This window comes from Pochonia chlamydosporia, chromosome 3 (assembly GCF_001653235.2).
Source record: "Pochonia chlamydosporia 170 chromosome 3, whole genome shotgun sequence".
NCBI classification, from domain to species: domain Eukaryota; kingdom Fungi; phylum Ascomycota; class Sordariomycetes; order Hypocreales; family Clavicipitaceae; genus Pochonia; species Pochonia chlamydosporia.
This window is the reverse complement of record NC_035792.1, coordinates 2,792,306-2,812,034: the sequence shown is the minus strand read 5'-3', so window position 1 is coordinate 2,812,034 and position 19,729 is coordinate 2,792,306. Positions and strand designations below refer to the sequence as shown.

General features: G+C 51.2%; 5 protein-coding genes across 5 annotated transcripts; 4 read left to right on the top strand and 1 right to left on the bottom strand.

The window, feature by feature from the left end:
• Nucleotides 1-1,858: 1,858 nt before the first annotated feature.
• VFPPC_04697 (hypothetical protein) lies at nt 1,859-4,558 on the top strand (the record flags this gene model as incomplete). Its single annotated transcript, XM_022428413.1, has 3 exons — nt 1,859-3,230; nt 3,321-3,683; nt 3,741-4,558. The coding sequence occupies 3 exons, from the start codon at nt 1,859-1,861 to the stop codon at nt 4,556-4,558; spliced, it is 2,553 nt and encodes an 850-aa protein (XP_022284485.1).
• A 485-nt stretch (nt 4,559-5,043) lies between these two features.
• VFPPC_04696 (methylcrotonoyl-CoA carboxylase beta chain, mitochondrial precursor) lies at nt 5,044-6,926 on the bottom strand (the record flags this gene model as incomplete). Its single annotated transcript, XM_018284006.1, has 3 exons — nt 5,044-5,166; nt 5,253-6,297; nt 6,388-6,926. The coding sequence occupies 3 exons, from the start codon at nt 6,924-6,926 to the stop codon at nt 5,044-5,046; spliced, it is 1,707 nt and encodes a 568-aa protein (XP_018145311.1).
• A 489-nt stretch (nt 6,927-7,415) lies between these two features.
• On the top strand, nt 7,416-8,766 carry VFPPC_04695 (isovaleryl-CoA dehydrogenase, mitochondrial precursor; the record flags this gene model as incomplete). Its single annotated transcript, XM_018284005.1, has 2 exons — nt 7,416-8,614; nt 8,676-8,766. The coding sequence occupies 2 exons, from the start codon at nt 7,416-7,418 to the stop codon at nt 8,764-8,766; spliced, it is 1,290 nt and encodes a 429-aa protein (XP_018145310.1).
• Nucleotides 8,767-9,807: 1,041 nt separating this feature from the next.
• On the top strand, nt 9,808-10,810 carry VFPPC_04694 (hypothetical protein; the record flags this gene model as incomplete). Its single annotated transcript, XM_018284004.2, has 2 exons — nt 9,808-9,966; nt 10,217-10,810. The coding sequence occupies 2 exons, from the start codon at nt 9,808-9,810 to the stop codon at nt 10,808-10,810; spliced, it is 753 nt and encodes a 250-aa protein (XP_018145308.2).
• A 1,223-nt stretch (nt 10,811-12,033) lies between these two features.
• On the top strand, nt 12,034-13,425 carry VFPPC_04692 (D-arabinitol dehydrogenase ArbD; the record flags this gene model as incomplete). Its single annotated transcript, XM_018284002.1, has 5 exons — nt 12,034-12,400; nt 12,458-12,527; nt 12,594-12,902; nt 13,066-13,182; nt 13,245-13,425. The coding sequence occupies 5 exons, from the start codon at nt 12,034-12,036 to the stop codon at nt 13,423-13,425; spliced, it is 1,044 nt and encodes a 347-aa protein (XP_018145306.1).
• Nucleotides 13,426-19,729: the final 6,304 nt, after the last annotated feature.

The following is a 19,729-nucleotide window of genomic DNA, read 5'->3' as shown; positions in this document are numbered from 1 at the left end:
GTGGCCAGCGATCCCCATAAAGGCAGGGAAGTTGTCTGGTAACCAAGCCTTCCATTTTTGAGTGGTTGGTAAGAATGTCGATGGAGTCTTGTCGGTCTGGTTGTTCGCAGTGAATCAGTCTCACATCCTTGAATCGACTCAATGGCCACCCCTGCTTCACTTTGCGACCATTGTGGTGCCACTGCCTTGCAGAATAGTCTCCTTACCTGGCACTCCATTTGTGCCTGCAGGGATTGGGACCAGACCCGACAGCGTGTCGCATAGTCTTTCGTCAAAGACTTGGGACGGTCAGGCTCTGCAGTGAGGAGGTCAAATTTATGGCGTGGTTTGATCGGGTCGGGTCTGGTCTGGTTCAAACATGCATGAGTGGTGTTCTGGTTTGGTCAATGCCTGTCGCCTTCCTTTTGGCGCATTTTATCCCCTCCCAGTCGCTGGTTCTTTTCTTGCCATTTTGTGTCGCGACTTCCCCCTTTGCAGGTCAACTTCATCGTGACTGCCTCGTTTGCACTTCTTCTCCCCCTCAGCATCCTGTGGATGACTGCTTTCTTTCATTTCTTTCCCTTCATCCCCAGGCTTTGTGTGCCTCTTGTGAACTCCTCACCAGCGGAACCCTGTCCTAGAGACGCGGTCTGAGCCTCTCAGCTTCACCTTATCACATTACCAGGTAAGAATTGGTTTCCGGTGTGGCTGCAATATTCGACAAGTTGCACAGCAGCTTGATTCTGCCGCCTATGCAGTATTCCCACAGAAGCTGCTCGAAAATACTGACCGTCTTCATTCCTTCACAATATCCATTGCACTGAGAGGCAATTCACTGCCATTTCTGTTCTGCACTAGTTTTCAAGAGCCTCTACTTACACACTCTCTTATCCTCGGGCTAGCTCATTCTCCTACGCCGCAATATCTGAAACACGAGCCCCAACTTTGTTTTGCGACGCTGAGTCAAGATTTCCTGTGCAACCCGGAAACTCCAACCTGCTGTCGAGCACGAATCTTCATCGGAAGCTCTTGCGATTTTCGTTGGCCGACTTCTCTGTTTCGAGAGAGTCTGGTTATTACTCTCATCATTTTTACTGGCAGCCGGTTTGCACGCTGCTAATCCGGCTTGCTTCTTGGCTCTGTGAGCCTTTTGAGACACCCTGTCTCCGGAATCTCACTGGTAACTAGGTGGTTGAATTCTGAGACTGGAAGCGTCTCTTGTATGTAACCCTTGACCCCGTTGACCCCGACAAGCCTCAGACAATATGTGGGAGCCGGCTTATTCAGTCGCTCCGTACACAATGCTCGTTTTGCGCGGTTGCCGGCTCTGTGCTGGAAGACTTGCCATCCGATGTGCCCAAACGAAACGGCTGACACAAATTCGATAGACTGTTCTCTAAACTCTCGGAATCCCATCTCGTCTTCTTTCTGATTCGATTACACATCTGCTTGCAGGTCTTCGTCAAACACCCGACACTCGTTTCACTTTTTCTTCTGCCACTGTCTATTTTTCTGGTTCCTTTTCACTCGGACCATCACAAATCTGTCACTTCTGCCGCTCGTTTTGATATGATATTTGACGTATGTGAACACAACGGCTTTCGTTTCCGACTCCTCAGTCACAGCGCATACAATTTTGATGCAACAAACCGCAACCGTACCACTCTATTTTTCCACTCTAGTTTTCTTCAGTTCATCAGACCAATAGCGACATATTACAAAATTCCAGTCATTTACACCAATTTTTCGTCCAAGAGACGGGATCTCCTTTCATTTACAATTAACCCTAGATTCATTCGACAGCCAATTGCAATTGATAGACTCCGAGTTGCTGGGCTGAAACTACGATAAATGGTTTGCGGCTACTGAATATTACCAAATGAGTCAACCCTACGATGGAAGAGATATGGACCGGTCATACAATATACCAGGCTCTGTAAAGAGGGCTCGTGAACAAGTCCAAGGCACTCGAGGGCAGGATGGCCAGGCAACTAGACGGCCACCGCAGGATTCCAATCTAATCGAGTCGTCAACACCATTGCGCCCACCACCACAAGGGCTATCCCAGTCCAAATTTGCCAAGAACCGAATGCCCTCTAGTCAGGAGACAAAATCAGGGCAGACGATTTCTCGACCGAAACAGGTTCCACAATGGCCACTCGCCAACACCGGAACAGTACCGACGGCATTTGTCGATCCAACTTCACCTCAGTCTCCTACGCCAAAGTCCCAACAAGTACCAGAACGACCGCCACGACCCAGCCAAAGCAGAATTCCTTCGATACTTGATCAATCAAAGCCGCAACAGCCCATACCAGTGTTCACATCTCGCTCAGCCATACCGGACAGTCCACAAGAAAACCTCGATATCAATAATCCGCTCTCTCCGTCAGGCAGCTCTGCCCGACAGACAATATCCTCTGTGGGGACAATACCCGACTTTCCGATACCAGCTCCCACGAGTTCTTCGATGCCACCCAGGAAGAGCGCAATTCTTGGTCCTCCACCGTCAAGCCGAAGAGGAGCATCGTCATTTTATTCAAATGCATCATTTGTTTCACCCATACCAGAGGAGAGCCCCAGATCAAGATCTCATGGATCTTACGCTTCGAGTGCGGCTATGCCAGAGTCCTGGCCAGCCGGTTCGCCACAAGCAGGCAGCCCTGGCTATGGCGACGCATTCTATGAAGAGTCTATCACAGAAAAGAGTAGGGAATCAGGATATGATGACTTCGGGGACGAGAGCCAACTGGTTCGTAGTGCAAGCCTGGGCAAGAAGGGGAAGCCTGCATTGATCACTACGAAAGGATCGAGTAACTCCGCGTCGAATATGAGAAGAGGCCCTGCACCGGTGCAAACAACACATGACAATGAAGGATACCTAAGTGCAGCAACAAGTTCTTCCGAAACAGTCCCAACCCTGAAGAAACCTCGGGCATCATATGTCAATACCACAAGTAGAGAAAGTCTTTCATCAGAAGCAATTCTGCAGGCTTTTGCGACAGCAAGCTCCTCCGATCCTCGAGATGCAAATCAAGTTGGAGATGCCCCTCGTCAACAAACTCGACTGTCGGCTATGAGACGCCCTCCCAGACTGGACATCGATGCCGTTCGTGCAGCAGAGGCCAGGGGAAGTCTCACTAGCCTGCCAGACTTGATTCGGCGCGCGACCAGACTTGCAGCTATGATTGACAAGGGCAAACGACCAGCCAGCCGACTCGATACGCTTGAAGGGTATCTCAACGAGAAAGGTAAGTTACATTGCACCTCTGGACTGTGATGTTCTTACTGTGTTTGGAACAAGGATGAAGCTCTTTCGATTCTAACATTGGAAAAAACAGAAGACCCTCATCGTTCTGGACTATCCGATATGCTTGCAGCCTTTCCGCCGCCAGTTCACACACCTCGAAACAATCCGAGTCGCAACTCTTGGCTGAGAGGGAGTACATGGCCAGCAGTCAACGGCCAAGATCGACCGTCACACTCACGATCACCTAGTGGTCAGATTGAGACAAAACCCAAACGACGGTGCTGTGGTCTACCTCTGTGGGCTTTCATTCTAGTGGTTTTCCTACTTCTCTGCCTGATTGTGGCCGCCATAGTGGTTCCTCTCGAGTTTTTTGTTTTCAAGAATCTTGGTCAGAAAAAGGATACCAATCCCAGTATCGGCCAATGCCAGAACCAACTGACCTGTTTGAACGGAGGTACAAGCGTGATCGTGCAGGGCAATTGTTCATGCATCTGTACCAATGGATTTACAGGCCCCACCTGCGGTGATGGTGGCTCAACAGGATGTACGATGACGAACCTTGTTTCCAGTGACGGAAAGTCTAGTATTAACAACGTGACACTCGGCAGAGCGATTCCTCGAATACTAGCTGATGCCAATAAAAACTTCTCCGTGCCGCTCTCGGGCACATCGATTCTGGCTAGGTTCAACTCTGGGAATCTGTCATGCATCGCGCAGAATGCTCTGGTCACTTTCGATGGCCGAACGATGAGATCTGGACAAGCTACGGATGAAGTAAAAGACATCAGCGACAAGCAAGCGAATTTTGCTCTGAACGCCGAGCACTATCCTCCCATATCAATAATCACCTTCACGCCAACCACCACAACCACCGTCACTATAACACCTCCTCTAGTCGGTCAGATGCCTGCCACAACAGTAACAACTTCAATCCAGCGAACCCAGACGGTAACCACAGCGCCGCCGACCACGCCAGCCAAATCGACACTGTCATCAGTTATATCTTCAAGCCCTCTGATGTCTATAACCACCGCCAGCACAACCAGGAGAGCTCCCACTACCCCATTTTCGGTCACCGAGGAAGTGCTTGACTTTTCGCGCGTTGCAATGCTCTACATTCTTCAACAACAGACAGTGGACAAAGCTATATCGTCACAGGCTGAACTGCAGCGTCTCTTTAGCAGGGCTGGCAAAGGGAAGACTCAAATGGGCAGTGAAGTCTCCGAGCAGGAGGCATCCAACATAAATCTGGGCAACGGCAACAGCATCAATTTGATCTCACTGTCTATCAATATCGGGGATGGGCCAGTTGGCGGCCGAAAGATCTGAGCGCGATGTGAATACTATCACGTCCCTCACCTTAGAAAGGAAATCAAATATGGAAGCTAGGCTAGCAGAGAGTGGAGTGCGAAGCGGCTGAGATCTTGTATAACCATCTCACAAGCCGTTTGGTTCTCCCAAGACGCACCCAGGCTTCCGAATGTATGATATGTTAAGGAGTTTGGCGATGGCGTTTTGATTGTTGAAACAGTGTTGATACCACCGACATCGTCGAGAAGGAATTTAGAGAGGCGCATGGGGTAATGATGTAATAGCATGCCGGGAGTGGCACTGGTAGTAGCGAAATTTGACGTTGGTCTTTGTCCAAAGCACATCTTGTCCTCTCGTGAATCGTTCAAATTTAGCTCCATTGTGCGACACATCTATGGCAAGCTATATACAAAGTGATCTAATGCAGGGGAAAACGGCAGCCCCGACTGCCAAGCTCTTGCGAGGTCATCAAGTCGATTTTTGGCGTTGCACTTTACTTCCTTTTACATTCTGAAGACACCAAACTTGGTATCCCCAGCCTTGACCTCGTTACGGCCACCCATGGCAGCTTTCAGACCAAGGCCGAGGTAGCGTCGAGTATGCTGAGGGGGAATAATGCCATCGTCCTAGTTTCATCCAAACCGTTAGCCAACAACACATTTACAAATGAGAGAGTTTCAAAAACAGAGGTGAGCTATATTGAGGGACTTACCCAGAGTCTTGCTGATGAGAAGGTCGCCTCGGTCTCACGGTCAATGCGAGCCTTGAGCTCAGGATCAGCTTTCTGGCCAACAGTCTCCATAACAGCAGCAAGCTGTTCGCTACCCATGACACCGACACGAGCGTTCGGCCACATCCAGAGGAAGCGAGGGCTATAAGCACGACCGCACATGCCGTAGTTTCCGGCGCCATATGAACCACCCACGACAACTGTGAATTTGGGTACATCGGCGCAAGCGACGGCGGTGACGAGCTTGGCACCGTGTTTGGCAATACCATCTCGCTCAGAGGCCGTGCCGACCATGAAGCCAGAGATGTTTTGAAGGAAGACGAGAGGGATACCGCGCTGGGCGCAGAGCTCGATGAAGTGTGCGCCTTTGACGGCCGATGAGGCGAAGAGGATGCCGTCGTTGGCGACGATGCCGACTTTGTGGCCGTAGATGGAGGCGAAGCCAGTGACGAGGGTGGTGCCAAAATCACGCTTGAACTCGGAGAACTCGGAGCCGTCGACAATACGGGCAATGACTTCACGGATGGGGATGGGTTTGCGGAGGTTGGTGGTTGCGATGCCCATGAGCTCCTCTGGGTCGTAGAGAGGCTCTGAGAAGGTAGCGGCGGGAGGTTGAGTGGCGGCGGATTTGGCAGGCCAGTTGAGGTTGCTGATGGATCGTCGAGCGAGGGTGATGGCGTGGGCGTCGTCGACGGCCAAGTAGTCGGTTACACCAGATACAGAGGAATGCATCTTACCACCGCCGAGGTCTTCTGCGCTCACGACCTCACCGGTGGCGGCTTTGACGAGGGGAGGACCGGCGAGGAAGATGTGGCCCTGCTCGCCTACGATGATGGATTCATCAGACATGGCGGGCACGTAGGCTCCTCCGGCTGTGCAGGGGCCCATGACGACGGCGATTTGTGGAATTCCCTGTGACGACATGCGGGCTTGATTGTAGAAGATGCGGCCAAAGTGCTCGCGGTCGGGGAAGACGTCGGATTGGTGAGGGAGGTTAGCGCCTCCAGAGTCGACGAGGTAGATGCAACTATTCACATATTAGTACTTGCCTATACACCAATTATAGTATATATAGCCCAAGGACAAGGCGCCATTGGTAATGGTGAGCACAACGTACGGCAACTTATTCTCCTGTGCAACAGCCTGCGCACGAAGATGCTTCTTGACAGTAATGGGATAATAAGTACCGCCCTTGACCGTGCTGTCATTCGCAACAATCACACACGTAACACCCTCCACGACACCAACACCCGTAATGATACCGCCAGCAGGAACCTCCGCCTCAGGATACAATTCATATCCCGCCATGGGAGAGAGCTCCAAAAACGTAGTCCCCGGGTCAATCAGCGACGTGATACGATCTCTCGGCAGCATCTTCTTGCGGGCAATGTGCTTCTCCCGCGCCTTGTCCGGCCCGCCGCGCTGAATCTTGCGCGTCAGCTCGGCCATTTTGGCGGTGACTTCAGACATTTGCTTCTCATTTTCCTTGTATTCGTCAGACGAAGGGTCGACATTAGTTTGGAGGCGCGAGATGGCGGCTGCTTGGTGAGGAGGGGTGAGGTTCGCGATGGCGCGGGCCTGGATGTGTTGGTGTCTTGGATGAGGGCGGAGGCGGGTTAGCCGGAGGGCTTGTTGTGATGACCTGCTGAGGGACATTGTGATTATCTATTCCTGAGGGGAATTGAGGTCCAATTGTGCGATTAGATGAAGGTATCAAATGGGGATTGGGTTTTCGGCAGAGAGACGAGAAGAGAAAAAAAAAACAGAGATGTTTGGAGGGCCGAGACAAGGCGTGGTGGTTGAGTGCAGTTTGTTTGAGCCGAGAAGAGGGCCTCGAGTTTCGACTGGCAGCTCGACAACTGACGTCGCTTGCAGTGGGAAGCGAAAATCTGGGGTTGACGGCCCGCAGCAAGCCGTGTTAAGCCGCGGGCTGGGGTGAGCCTTGGTTGGCCGCATCCATCCAGATCCTCGGCTTTACAGACTCGACAACTTTCAACTTGCTTTTCTTTTTGGCCCAATTGCCTTGACATCGTTTTTTACTACGCCGGCCATCTCTACTATTCTTTTTCTCGCCGCGCTCTTTGCTGTTCCACGACACATATTCCTGGGGATTTTTACTACATTCCGGTCCTTTTACAACCCGCCATGGCAGCTAGCTTCAGAACGCTCAGCAGAGCAGTATCCCGCCCTGCCGCCCGGCAACTACGGCCCTCTGCATCAATCACCCTTCCCACCGTCCAGACAAGACTACACTCGTCCAAGCACCCAAAGGGATTTGAGGCACCCACGACCGACGAGCTAGAGGAGTTACGCGCGAGCGTGCAGGAATTCACCCGCCGCGAAATCACAGAAGAAGTCGCCGCACACACAGACAAGAGCAATGCCTTTCCCAACGAGATGTGGCCGAAGCTCGGCGAGGCAGGACTCCTGGGCATCACGGCCGACCAGGACGTCGGTGGATTGGGCATGGGGTACCAGGCACACGCCGTGGTCATGGAGGAAATGTCCCGCGCCTCAGGGTCCATTGGTCTGAGCTACGCGGCACACTCGCAGCTCTGCGTGAACCAGATCCAACTCAATGGCAACCCGGAGCAGAAGAAGAAGTACCTGCCAGGCTTGATTGCAGGCACCAAGATTGGTGGGCTGGCCATGTCTGAGTCCGGCTCGGGCAGTGACGTGGTGAGCATGCGCACTTCGGCGAAGAAGGTGGACGGCGGATATCTGCTCAACGGATCCAAGATGTGGATCACCAACGGCCCTGATGCCGACTTGATTGTCGTCTATGCCAAGACAGAGCCTGACAAGGGATCCAAGGGCATCACAGCCTTCTTGGTCGAGACGAAGACGGAGGGATTCAGCTGCGCCCGGAAGCTCGACAAGATGGGCATGCGCGGCAGCAACACCGGCGAACTCATGTTCGACAACGTCTTCGTGCCGGAGGAGAATGTCATGGGCAAGATCAACGGCGGCGTGCGCGTCCTCATGGAGGGCCTCGACCTGGAGCGCCTGGTCCTCTCTGCTGGTCCCCTGGGCATCATGCAGGCCGCTCTGGACGTGGCCCTGCCCTTCTCCCACCAGCGCAAGCAGTTCGGCTCGCCCATCGCTCATAACCAGCTCGTCCAGGGCAAGCTGGCCGACATGTATACCAAGTTGCAGGCGTCGCGGGCGTATACCTACGCCACGGCCAAGCAGGTCGATGAGCAGGGCATTATTCGCACCCAGGACTGCGCTGGTGCCATCTTGTACGCTGCGGAGCGTGCTACTGAGTGTACCCTTGACTGTATTCAGTTGCTGGGTGGTATGGGCTATGTTGAAGAGATGCCTGCTTCACGGTTGCTGAGAGAGTAAGTCTTTTGCAGGTCCATGTGTTGGTGGCGATCTGCTTGGCTAACGTGCTGCGAATAGTGCGAAATTGTACGAGATTGGTGCTGGAACTTCTGAAATTAGACGCATGGTCATCGGACGTGCCTTCAACAAGGAGTATGCCAATGCGTAAAGGGATCTGAGTTTACGATACGACATGGAATAACTTCGAAACGGATTAGACGTGAGATTGGTTGTCATGGCGATGGCCAAACAAAGATGCTGGACAAGTCATATCATGATTGAGGCGTAAATGGACATGCCGTCACGCCGCTTGGTGTGATGGTAGGGCAACTGGGGTTGTTACTGTATTCTAAGCCCAATGCATTGTTATATCCGTCGGCAGATGGAAAAGGCGTACAGCATTTCGACGACTGGCATCCATCAAATCTGGTGGACAAGACTGCGAATGTGTCGCAAATGATTATGTGGTCCGACTAAATAAATAGGCTCCAAAATAGTAAAATCATATTATTTATAAAACCCTACGTACGCATCCTGTCTTGGCCAATGTACCCACCTGCAGAATGAGATGAAGAAGAAGAAGAAGACGAGGCAGATTTTTCTCTTCTTTTTACTATATGCTTTTGCGAGCCCTTTCTGTGGAGCCAGGTCCGAAAGGGATGGAAGATGGCGCAATCGCTACACCGACAGGAGTGTGTATTAAAAGTGATACACCAGCAAGCTAAGCTCACGATAGTTTGATAATGGGCGAGGGGCTGGCGGTAACAACGCCGTTGTTGCCGGGTTTGCTCACTGTCTTGGGTCCGGTTGCGGGGATTTGCTCCAGGCACCACTATTCAATATCAGACTAATGATTCAGTTTTGTTGTCCACTGTTGCAGCATCAAAAAAACCGAGATATGGCTGATAAAAGGTTTGACACTGTCGTTCCAATTGGACTGAGTTGACAACTGCCCGGAAGTCTGCCATCTTGTTAAAGGAGGTTTGTTTTCTTTGGCGATCACCACAGTCAAGTTGTCCAAATTGAGGGTACCAGAAAGAAATAAAGTGTGTCAAACTGAAAAGTTTTGTGTGGGTTGGGTATGTTCAGTGGACTGCTTAGCCTCTCCCCCCATCGTGAGATTGATTCGGGGAGCTCGGAGGCATAGCCAAGCATTGTAGGTGCCACAGGGAAATTGAGTCGGCAAAGGCTGCTGGTACCTTTTTTTGTCATGCAGTTCTGTAGGTTTATTTCCCTGAAGGTGTCCAATATGCAGTCTATTGCTGGTAGCCAAGCAAAAGGTGTGTCTCGACCTCAACACCTGCATCTTGTGGCTGTTCGCAAACGGACATACCGACCAGGCTTGCACACCAACTTCGTTACTCACACTGCTGTCCTGTAAAAAGCCCATGTGCGTGGCGGACAACCATGCAATTGACAGTCTTGGTTAAGGGACCATCGTATTGAAACCAAAGGACGACTGCAGGATGCTTCTGATTAACGGGGTGTTTTCTCTTTGATATTCGGAGGGTACACGTATCGAGTTTGGCATTGCATCTCAGGGAGGCACCGGTAGATAAGGTTGGATGAAAATCATGTTGTTCCGCGTGACCACCAGCCCATGCCGTTGTACTCTGTAGTCCCCCCCATCGTCTTCCCTGCCAAAACATGATCGCCATCTGAAATGGTTGTTTTGGGTCGTGGCAAGGAATTCACAAGCTTTTGCTTGGCTGAGCTGGCAACGGAGGAGAAACGAATGTGAAAGATTTAATTGCTGGCGAAATCCCACTAGCTACACTTGTTGTCACAGCCCATGTCAATCCATCCACCCATGTTGGTCGGTGAAGGTTTCGAAGACGGTAGGGTGTAAGAAGAACGAAGATGGGAAAGGGGGATACTTTGCGAAGTCTGCAACAATTGAGCTCAACAATTTCTTCACAGAAACGACGAACCGCAAGAGAAAGACAAAAATCAGGGCAAGAGGGAGAAGGAAGAAAGGAGGAAACTTGAAGGCGCGGATTCATTCACCCCTTCTCCGCGGTCGCTCCTGCCCTCAGAGGTGGAAGACTCCGCGTTTGATTGGGCATCTAAAGCCAGCAACTCGCTGGTGTCTGGATTTCTCCGACTTACATCTACTAGGCCCTTCCTACCCCGCCTGTGTTATTTGCCGCCAGCGATATTTCGAACGTCTGGGTTGGCTTCACAATCTCGTTTTCTGGCTGAATTGGCCATGAAATTGCATGCATTCTCCCGTTAAAGGCTGACGATATCACGGTGACAACTGTGGTGCCGCCGGGTATTTTCTTTCATCGATTTTGTGTGCCCCGCTGCAGTCGATATTTCCACATCGATGGGACGTTGTGGAGCTGTCGTGCTACAGTGCTCGGCAAGCATAGCTCCAGTTTGCCCCAGAATTTTATCATTTTCCCCCTTCTCAAACATCAAATCGGCTTTCAAATGCTGTTCCAAAGGGTCTAATCTTATCCTGCCTTTGGCACGGTGCGTTCACTTGTAGTTAAGTTTACATACCACATACATACCGTACAGGAGCAGAAAGTAACATTGCAAACAGTCTACTTCGATACTTATACCTGTTCTAAGTCCGTTTCTCTTTGACTTCTCCGCAGCAAAGAGCCAGCCAGGCCTTGATATCTTGCAGCAACAATCGGTACAACAACCGTCCCTGTAAATGCACGACGACCCGTGTTCCGGTGCCTCCAGGATCAGTTGATGCATGGACCATCTAGAGTCCTGCAAGCTTCTGCATCGCTTCCGCCCTGACCACCAGCTGGAGAACGACAGCTTGAACTTGAACGCCCATTGGACCTCCTGACAAGATGATGGACACCATGGACAAAGCCGAAAGGGTTCGAGAGAGGGCCCACTTAGCTTCCAACGGATCCATGGCTTGCGAATTCCAGCGGGCGAGATGGAGCTTGATTCCCAATTTAGTGCCCACAGCCTCCCCCATCGACTCCGCCGTCCCCGCTGTCGGGGTTGCGAGGCCCTCCAATTCATGGATGTTGGCCCTTAGCGCCAGGGGGGTGTGGCAGTTTGCTGGAGCTGGAGGGGTGCGAATCAGCACACATGCAGCCAAAATGTTTGGTCAAGTCTCTCCCTCTTGCCACAAAGTGCAGACAGAGAGCTCTGTCTGGTGGACGAAATATAAACCACAAACACCATCGTCTCCTCGCTGCTCCAGTCTTCTTCCTTCATCCGTCTCTATTCTTCTGTGCTCCATCCCTTTGCACGCGTATTTGCAAATCAAGTGCGCAGAACCCGTCTCGAATTGCATTGCCATTCGGGGTTTCACCTGAACCTCACTCTCGCTGCTTTCAGACACCTCACCCATCGGTTTTGCCATATCGTGAGGGGAAAGATCTGCCCTCTTCCGTGAAACACATTCGAATTTATTCATCCATTCCTCCCCCGAACCTCACTTTCCTCTACCACAGCAATGGCCTCCAGACAGACCATCCTTGCTCCCATGTTGCGCCATGCTACGCGGCGTACTGCCGCTGCCACTCTACGACCTTCCTTTGCCGCCTCTCGCACTCTCCATAACGTTCCTCCCCGAAGCAACAAGCCCGGTAGCTACTCGCGGACTGATTCTGACATCGAAGTCGAGCATCCTGAGGAGCATGAACTGCCTTCCAGCAAGCCTGTCTTAGGCACTGGTGGACAATTTGTAAAGCCCACTCTCCCAAGTTTCTCTCTTGACGGCCGCGTTGGCGTCGTCACTGGAGGTGCTCGTGGTTTGGGACTCGTTATGGCCCAGGGAATGGTTTTCTCTGGTGCCGACGTGGCTCTTGTTGACATGAACAGTACGCCAACCATTTCCATGTGACCATTGCTGCGTTGCAAGCTAATAGTTTGTGTAGAGGAGGAAGCTCAGAAGCAGACCCAGCTGCTCATGGATGCATTCCACCGTGAAAACCCCAATGCTGAACGGTATGTTGAACTAGACCTACTTTCCGTGATCAATCACTCGAAATGTCAATTCTAACTATTTCCAAGAATTCCCACTGTTACAGCCCACTTCGCCGATGTGTCTGACCCCGAATCTGTCCAAGGCTGCATTGCTGAAGTTATCGAGCAACATGGCAAGATTGATCATCTCGTCACTTCCGCTGGCTTCACAGAGAACTTTGAAGCCGTCAATTACCCAATTGATCGCATGCGAAAGCTGTGGGCTGTCAATGTCGACGGCACCTACCTCTTTGCCACCGAGGTTGCTCGTCATCTCATGGCGCGGAAAGCCCCAGGCAGCATGGTCATGATTGGCAGCATGTCAGGCGCCATTGTCAACGTTCCTCAGCCTCAAGCGTAAGTGTTTTCTTGGGCGATTCTGGACGACTATATCATTCATTGGAGAACCCCGCTCGACAGGATGTCGATCAAGCACTCGAAGAGGAGAGGGGCGAATTCTGCACTTGTATAATGACAATAATCGGAGTAAGACCAAATGCTGACCTTCCCTGACGAATAGTCCTTACAACGCTGCCAAGGCTGGTGTCCGTCATTTGGCTGCTTCACTAGCTGTCGAGTGGGCACACGCTGGAATCCGTGTCAACTGCATCTCACCCGGATACATGCTGACTGCTCTGTGAGTGGAAACCAACTTGACCAAGTATATAACGCCGTGTTGCTAACTACTGGGCTTTACAGTACACAAAAAATTCTCGATGAGAACCCCGATCTTAAACAGAAGTGGACATCACTCATCCCCCAGGGCAAGATGGGTCAGCCTCAAGACCTCATGGGTCCTGTGTCCTTCCTGCTCTCTGATGCCAGCAGCTACGTCACCGGCGCCGATATTCGCGTCGACGGTGGTTACACCGTCACCTAAAGGAAGATCGCTTCCGCAATAGAGAATAAACGTAAAGGGGCAAAAAAAGTTTTAAAATAATGAACTACATTTACAAGCGAGGCGAGGATTGGCATAAAAACGAAACATCAGTCATCTTATGCAATACCCTATACGGGTTTCAGTTTCCTGGTTTACATCTGGCGTTTGGGGGGTGGTACATGACCGTTTATTTGCTGTTGCTTGCAGCTGCTCATATGTCTTTCCGGCTTTTTACTGTAATAATAATCTCACCGCACTCAAAAGTCGTGCTGGGTCAAATGATACAAATTTCAAACTTGTATCATATATCGTAGCTGGAATTGACCCGTCTTTTACTAGTCCCAAGTACGGCACTTGCGGCCACCCTCTCGAAGATCAGTAATATCCTGAATAATTTCAAGGCTTCAAGGATCCGGTGACGTCTTCAAGGCTGGTCTTTACCAAACTGGTCCCAGGAGCTTCCCTGGCAGCAACCCTGTCAGGCTCGGTGGACGCGGAGACGCAATCTTGCATACCGAGTGGAGGCCGCCCCACCGGTTGCCCGCAATGGATGCCGGGTTGAAGGAGCTCGAGCTCTATGGCCTAGGCGATGCTGTGCTGCCGATGATACTCGACTCCTCCTAGCTCATTGGATGTGAAAGAACTGTGTGGCTCGCAGCTCTGTTTTCTCAACGAATTGAACCGTGGTGAGGGGAAACCGGGCCTTTGACAAGCACTCCGGAGAGAGTTGTCGTCCTCTCATATCGATATGATAACTCATTGCATCGATGAGGGTGGAGGAGTTGTAATCGCCGATCTAGCTGATGCGTGGTGGCCCTGACGAGTGGTGGCAGGCAGTTCGATCATCCCATCTTCTCAAACAAAGAAAACGAGGAAAGCTCACAGGTTAGCCGTGATTGCTTGCAGATTTAGCGAACAGCCACTAGAACGTCTTGCTACAATAAAGGTATCCCATTGGACTTCCTGCTCAAACAGAAAAAACTTCCATTCTTTGGCTGCATGCTCAAGACTGACTGCTCATGAGGGGGACTTGGCCTGAGGCGTGAGGGTCGTGTTTCTGCAAAGACATCGTAGCAGCAAATTTTGGCGCAGTCAAAAGCCTTTGGGCTTGTTACGGAAGATCTTGGTTGAGAGGAACAAGAGTTCCCTCAAGCAATTCCGCCTTGCATTTCCACTATTGGCCATGTGAGAGAACCTGAGGATAAAACACCACCCACGGGGCATAATGCGAAAGCTAAACTCCAGCCCAATTGTTGAATTCGTGGCTGCTCAACATCAATCATGACATTCCGTCCCGCAGATAACAACCTCCACGTGTCAATTTCCTTTGCATTCACTGAGTGCCGTGCCAAGGGGCATGCCGAGCTGTGTGTCATCCAGGCGTTGTCTACGACGGACGGGTTGACCAAATGGCCTTCTTGCTGGCACCTTTGAGCTGGCGCCACAGAGTAGTATTACCGCAAACTGATAGAGATAAAAACGGCTCCGTGCAGTTTCACATGCAAAAGGAATGACGCCGTTAGTAATTCACAGATATATGAAGTTGGTACCGCTCGCAAGTAGCAGGCTCAAATCGTTTGATTTCAAGCTCACTTGCATGACACCATCTGCAACACCAATGTCAGCATTGGCCTGCTCGTGACTATTGGTAGCCTGGACTGTTCACTGCTGCCCAAAGCGGGGATCCTGTACTTGAATGCTTAAAATACAGAGCATTTTCAGGTTTGCATCTCTCATAAGCTGAGTCAAGAGAAACTAGGAATTAGCAGGTTCACCTTTCTAGGAGTTTTTGGACCAAGAGCGGGATAAATTCCATGAGGGATGGATACGGCATGCCGCATGGCTGGAGACCAGCACACTTTTCAAATCTGGGCAACTGATGGCACACATGTGATGTATTATTGGTATATTCGTAGGTCTTGTAGCTGTTGTGAGTGGAATCTTGTCTCGCTGGCTGCAAACGAACGTCTTGTAGTTCAGCCTTCATACCGGCCGCCTAAAAGGTTGCCAAAATTCTGTTGGCATGGTAGTCTAGCGTGACTGGTACGAATAACGAATGTACTTGAATCTTGAGGTAGCCCGTCGGTGTCTCTGCTATGAATAGCTTCGGATGTTGGCCAACACCATGCATGATGCGGCCCTGATGTGGCATTGAAAGGCTTGCAAGGTGTTTGACAAGATGTCTTTATGCCTTGTATCATGACCGCGATGCAATATTAGCAAAGGAGTCGAATATTAAGCACCAGATTTCTAATAAGCGGTCAACCAAACAGTTTCGTGTTGTGGCCAGAGTCCCGGGGCAAGCCGCCACGTACAGTGATACTTTGTCTTGAATCTGTGAGAAGGGAGTGATCAAGGTCGACTATGCTGCACTTCAGAAACGAAATGGGTATAGAAGAAATGCATAGCGAGGTACGCCAAATGCGAACCAAGCCTGAGTGTTAAAGCAGTCTCGTCAAGTACCTAAATGGGTAGGTACCCATTTACCAACCGTTAACGCATAGAGGTAGGTCATGGTCACTTGCGAACGAAACCTTGCTCGTATGGCATACTCTGCACCAGATATTTGACGAGCTGTCCAACATTTGGACTTGCCGGGACTGAAAATGGCTTAATATCGGCGTGTCTTGCATCGGCTGCCTGAAGTGGTGTGTTGGGCTTGTTTCGGAGTTAAGTCAGGAAAGGGGCATGTTTGTTGACGAATGCAGACAATTTAACTCTGATGGCAGCTAACTGCTTGCATGATGTGCGATGTTGAACAGAATGTTGAAGTTTGAGTTAAGATTGAATCCACGGCGGACACAGACATACCTAGGTAGGTAGGTAGTCATGTTGAGGAAGGCGCAGGTAACTTTCAAACTGGGAAAGAGTGAACGGTGGCTTTGACTCCAGCTAGCTAATAACTGTACGTTGCCAACGATTAACGCCTGCCATGTGAGCGAGGAGTTGTCCGTTGGCTGACCTGACAGCCAGTTTTCTCATTGACGACCAGCTTTCTTGGCTCGGGTATGCATCGCCTTGTATCCCCTGTGCGAACATGCCATCCTAAACTTTATTTACCCTGGCAGGCGTTGACACAAAGATACCTGCCAAAGGCGGACCTGGTTGCCGAGGAATCGGGCTGCCTGCCATTCGGCAATCCAGCCTCACCTCCTTGAGTCTTCACTTCAGCTCATCATCTATAGCTCGCCGCCTTACGGGCAGGGTAAGCACCTGCATGGCAATGTCCAGTCCAACCTTCTTGTACGTCAACACTCAAGGGAATGTCGGAAAATACCATGTGCTCAGTTCTCCAGGTAAACAGATCTCCGCCACCCGTTTTGAATCAGGGCTGCCGAGTGACTGGTCATATTGGGGTCTCCAGAGTTCACTCTGACAGTTCGGTGAAGTGTGGGCGCTACGGGTTTTGTTTGGCTGGACCAGCCTGGCGGGAACAAACAGGCTCAAGGGTTGGGCAAGCATTTGGATCTATCCATCCTTTCTTGACTGTTTGTGGTCAGCACGGGTGGGCGGCCCGACTGATCGCCAGGTCAGACAACCAGGGCCTGACGAAGAAAGCTGACGCCCTTTTTGTCCACGGACTGTCTCAAGGGTCACTTTTGGACTGGAAACTCCTTTCGAAGCCCCTTCGAGAAGATACCCGACATTTTGCTCTTGTAAGTTGCCGCGGTGGCTCACCTGTTGGTCCCAACAGCAGTAACAGATCATCCAACTCAAAGCCAGCCATTATATCCTGAAAGCAACAAACATGGGTAGGGAGGCCCCAAGCCGCAGTGTGCCGCTGTTACTACGATATTGGATCTACCTGTCATTATTGAAGCAAGTTTCTACCACAAAGCTGCCTGATCGTTAGAGAAGCGCGCTGGCAAACCTCGGAACATGAGTTACTTGGGTGTTATAGAGTCTGATACATGTTGGATAGGAGGGAAAGAGTGCTCTATGTGGCGTGTTCATTTGTTTTGCATGGCAGGCAGGCCAACCCACCAGTGGCAGTGGCAGTGGGAAACTGTGTAAACTGCGATCAGCTCCAGACTTGAGTCAGACTACACCGCTTCAACAGCAACTGATCAGGAATAGCTTTTGGGCTGATGGTCGTACCAGAAAAAAAAAAAAAAAAACCGTTCTAAGTATTCGGCACCTTGAATAGCAACGATTTGTTTGAGCATTGTTGGGTTTTGTTTTCCGGGCGCCCCCTTTGCCCAGTCAAATCCGAAGAGACATGTTCCTTGGGCATGAGAGGCTGTTTGTCTGGAGTAGTGCTTCATGTGTCTGGATCGTTTGGGAACTGGATTTTGAGCTTCCTGGAACAATAATATCAAGAGCTAGAAATTGGATCTTCATAGGTCAGGCCAGATTTGTTCCATGTCTGGCGAGAACTGCCTAGGCACGGAGGACAAGGCCAATGTTGATGAATGTTGATGCCCAGGAGCCGGCCCAAGTCCATCAACCCGCCCAGCCACATCCGCATCCAGCTGCCTCACCAGCACACCGACTTCAGAATTGGAGCTCGGCCCTTGATGCCTCATCACGAGGACGACGCCACTGGCCGGGCTGCATCTTGTCAGCGTTGTGGCATCCAGACAAATGCCATGTGGTGCTGCACCGGAGGACGTTGTCGCAAGTTTGGGGATTGCCGACCCCAACGCTGGTGATTTTCAGGGGCTTGCTCGGCCGTCTGTGGTCTGTGGGCTCTCAAGGTGGATGTTGCAAGACTGAGACGTTGTTGCAGGCGGCGCCCTCGACGGCTTCAGGTCGGGCTGCTAGCAGCATTTGCAATTAGGTGCCCTTTCTTGGGTTTCTGGAGCATCTCCCTTGTTTGACGCGCGGCCAGGATACCACAAGGGAGGCGGTCACCATAATACCAAAATCAGACCAACAGATACCAGTTGAGGGATAATGAAGTGCTGTAGGCACACCCAATTTTTGTTTCTTCCTCGGCCGAGCAGCATTCGACCACATCTGTCATTTCTCTGTGCGACGTTGTGTATGATCCAGCCAGTAGAAGGCTCGCCTGGTACCTCGTTCCATGGCTGAGGCTCTGCCCTGTCCCGGCATCCACTAGACTCTGGAACATCCATCGAGAGGTGGCGAATGAGCCTGGTTGTAGTACTCCGGGGATGCCTGTTGGTCTATTTTCCTTCGCAATAGTCGCCTGTGCCCCTCCAACCCTCCAATTCTTTCCATGTGAACCCCCTGTATCCGATGTAATCTTCCCCACTGAGCGCTGTCGTGAAGATGGACCACGGCGAACTAATAAGTTTGGGACTCCTGGCACCTGGTCCACGCCAGCTCCGTCATGATCCATGGTTGCCATCAACGAAGGCTGGGCTAGCCGGCATGAGCACATGTGGTAGAGGCAGCAGTTTGGAGGCCTGCGACGTCTCCCGGTCAGTTGGACAAGCCAGTCCTTGGCGGTGTTCCAGGCGTTCAGAGTGGTCAATAGTTACCAGACCGTATTGTATTGTCGTCTCTTGGCTCCATCTCTCCATAGGTTCAAATGCCGTGCAGAAATGCAACACTGGAGAATATGGAGTACGAACGGGCCAGTTTTGTGCCCTTTTGGACCCAGTTGCATCTTTCGTGCGTTGTTGGTGCATCATTCATGTTGGGAGACTGAATTCTGGGATAACAGACCAGGTCAGGTGCCTGTACTTGAAACGTTCGATTCTTGACAAACGAAAGCATCTGTCTGTCTGCCTGCTTGGTCCAGGACTTGCGGTAAAGTTACTTGAATTCGGCAATGAACTGTTTGGATGTGTGCCCCGCGATTTGCCTTGACTTGGCTTCAATGTTGCTTTGACTTGCCTTGACTGACCTGACTTGAGTCGAGTCGAACCTTCCCCGGCTTGTCCCTCCGTCACGAGACCCCCTTCACCTTTCACTTTTGTCAGGGTCCCGCTCGAGCCCTCGTCTTGCCAGATAGAGCACAAAACCGTCCACCTTGCCAGTTATTCTTTTTCTGGTCCTTACAATTACTGTACTCCGCATCTCAACCTTGAAGCTCTATTCTGGTGGGAATAGGCTCCTTGTAGCTCCAAAGCCAAGTGGCTTGAGGTCGTTAAGGTATTACAGCCTGGGCTCCTTTCTTCGGTTGAACGAACAACACCGCCCATTCGGGGGCTGGTACTTATCAAGCTCCGGAACTCCCAAAACACTCACACCCCTCCGTCAGTGAAGAGCAGACGAGGCGCCAAAGACAACTGACGGACTCCCGAGGCACAAAGCACCGAGTACGAGGTTCTTGAGACTTGAAGTTTGAGACTTTCGGCCTTTTTGCATTATCCTTGCGGTCCCTTTCTTTGTC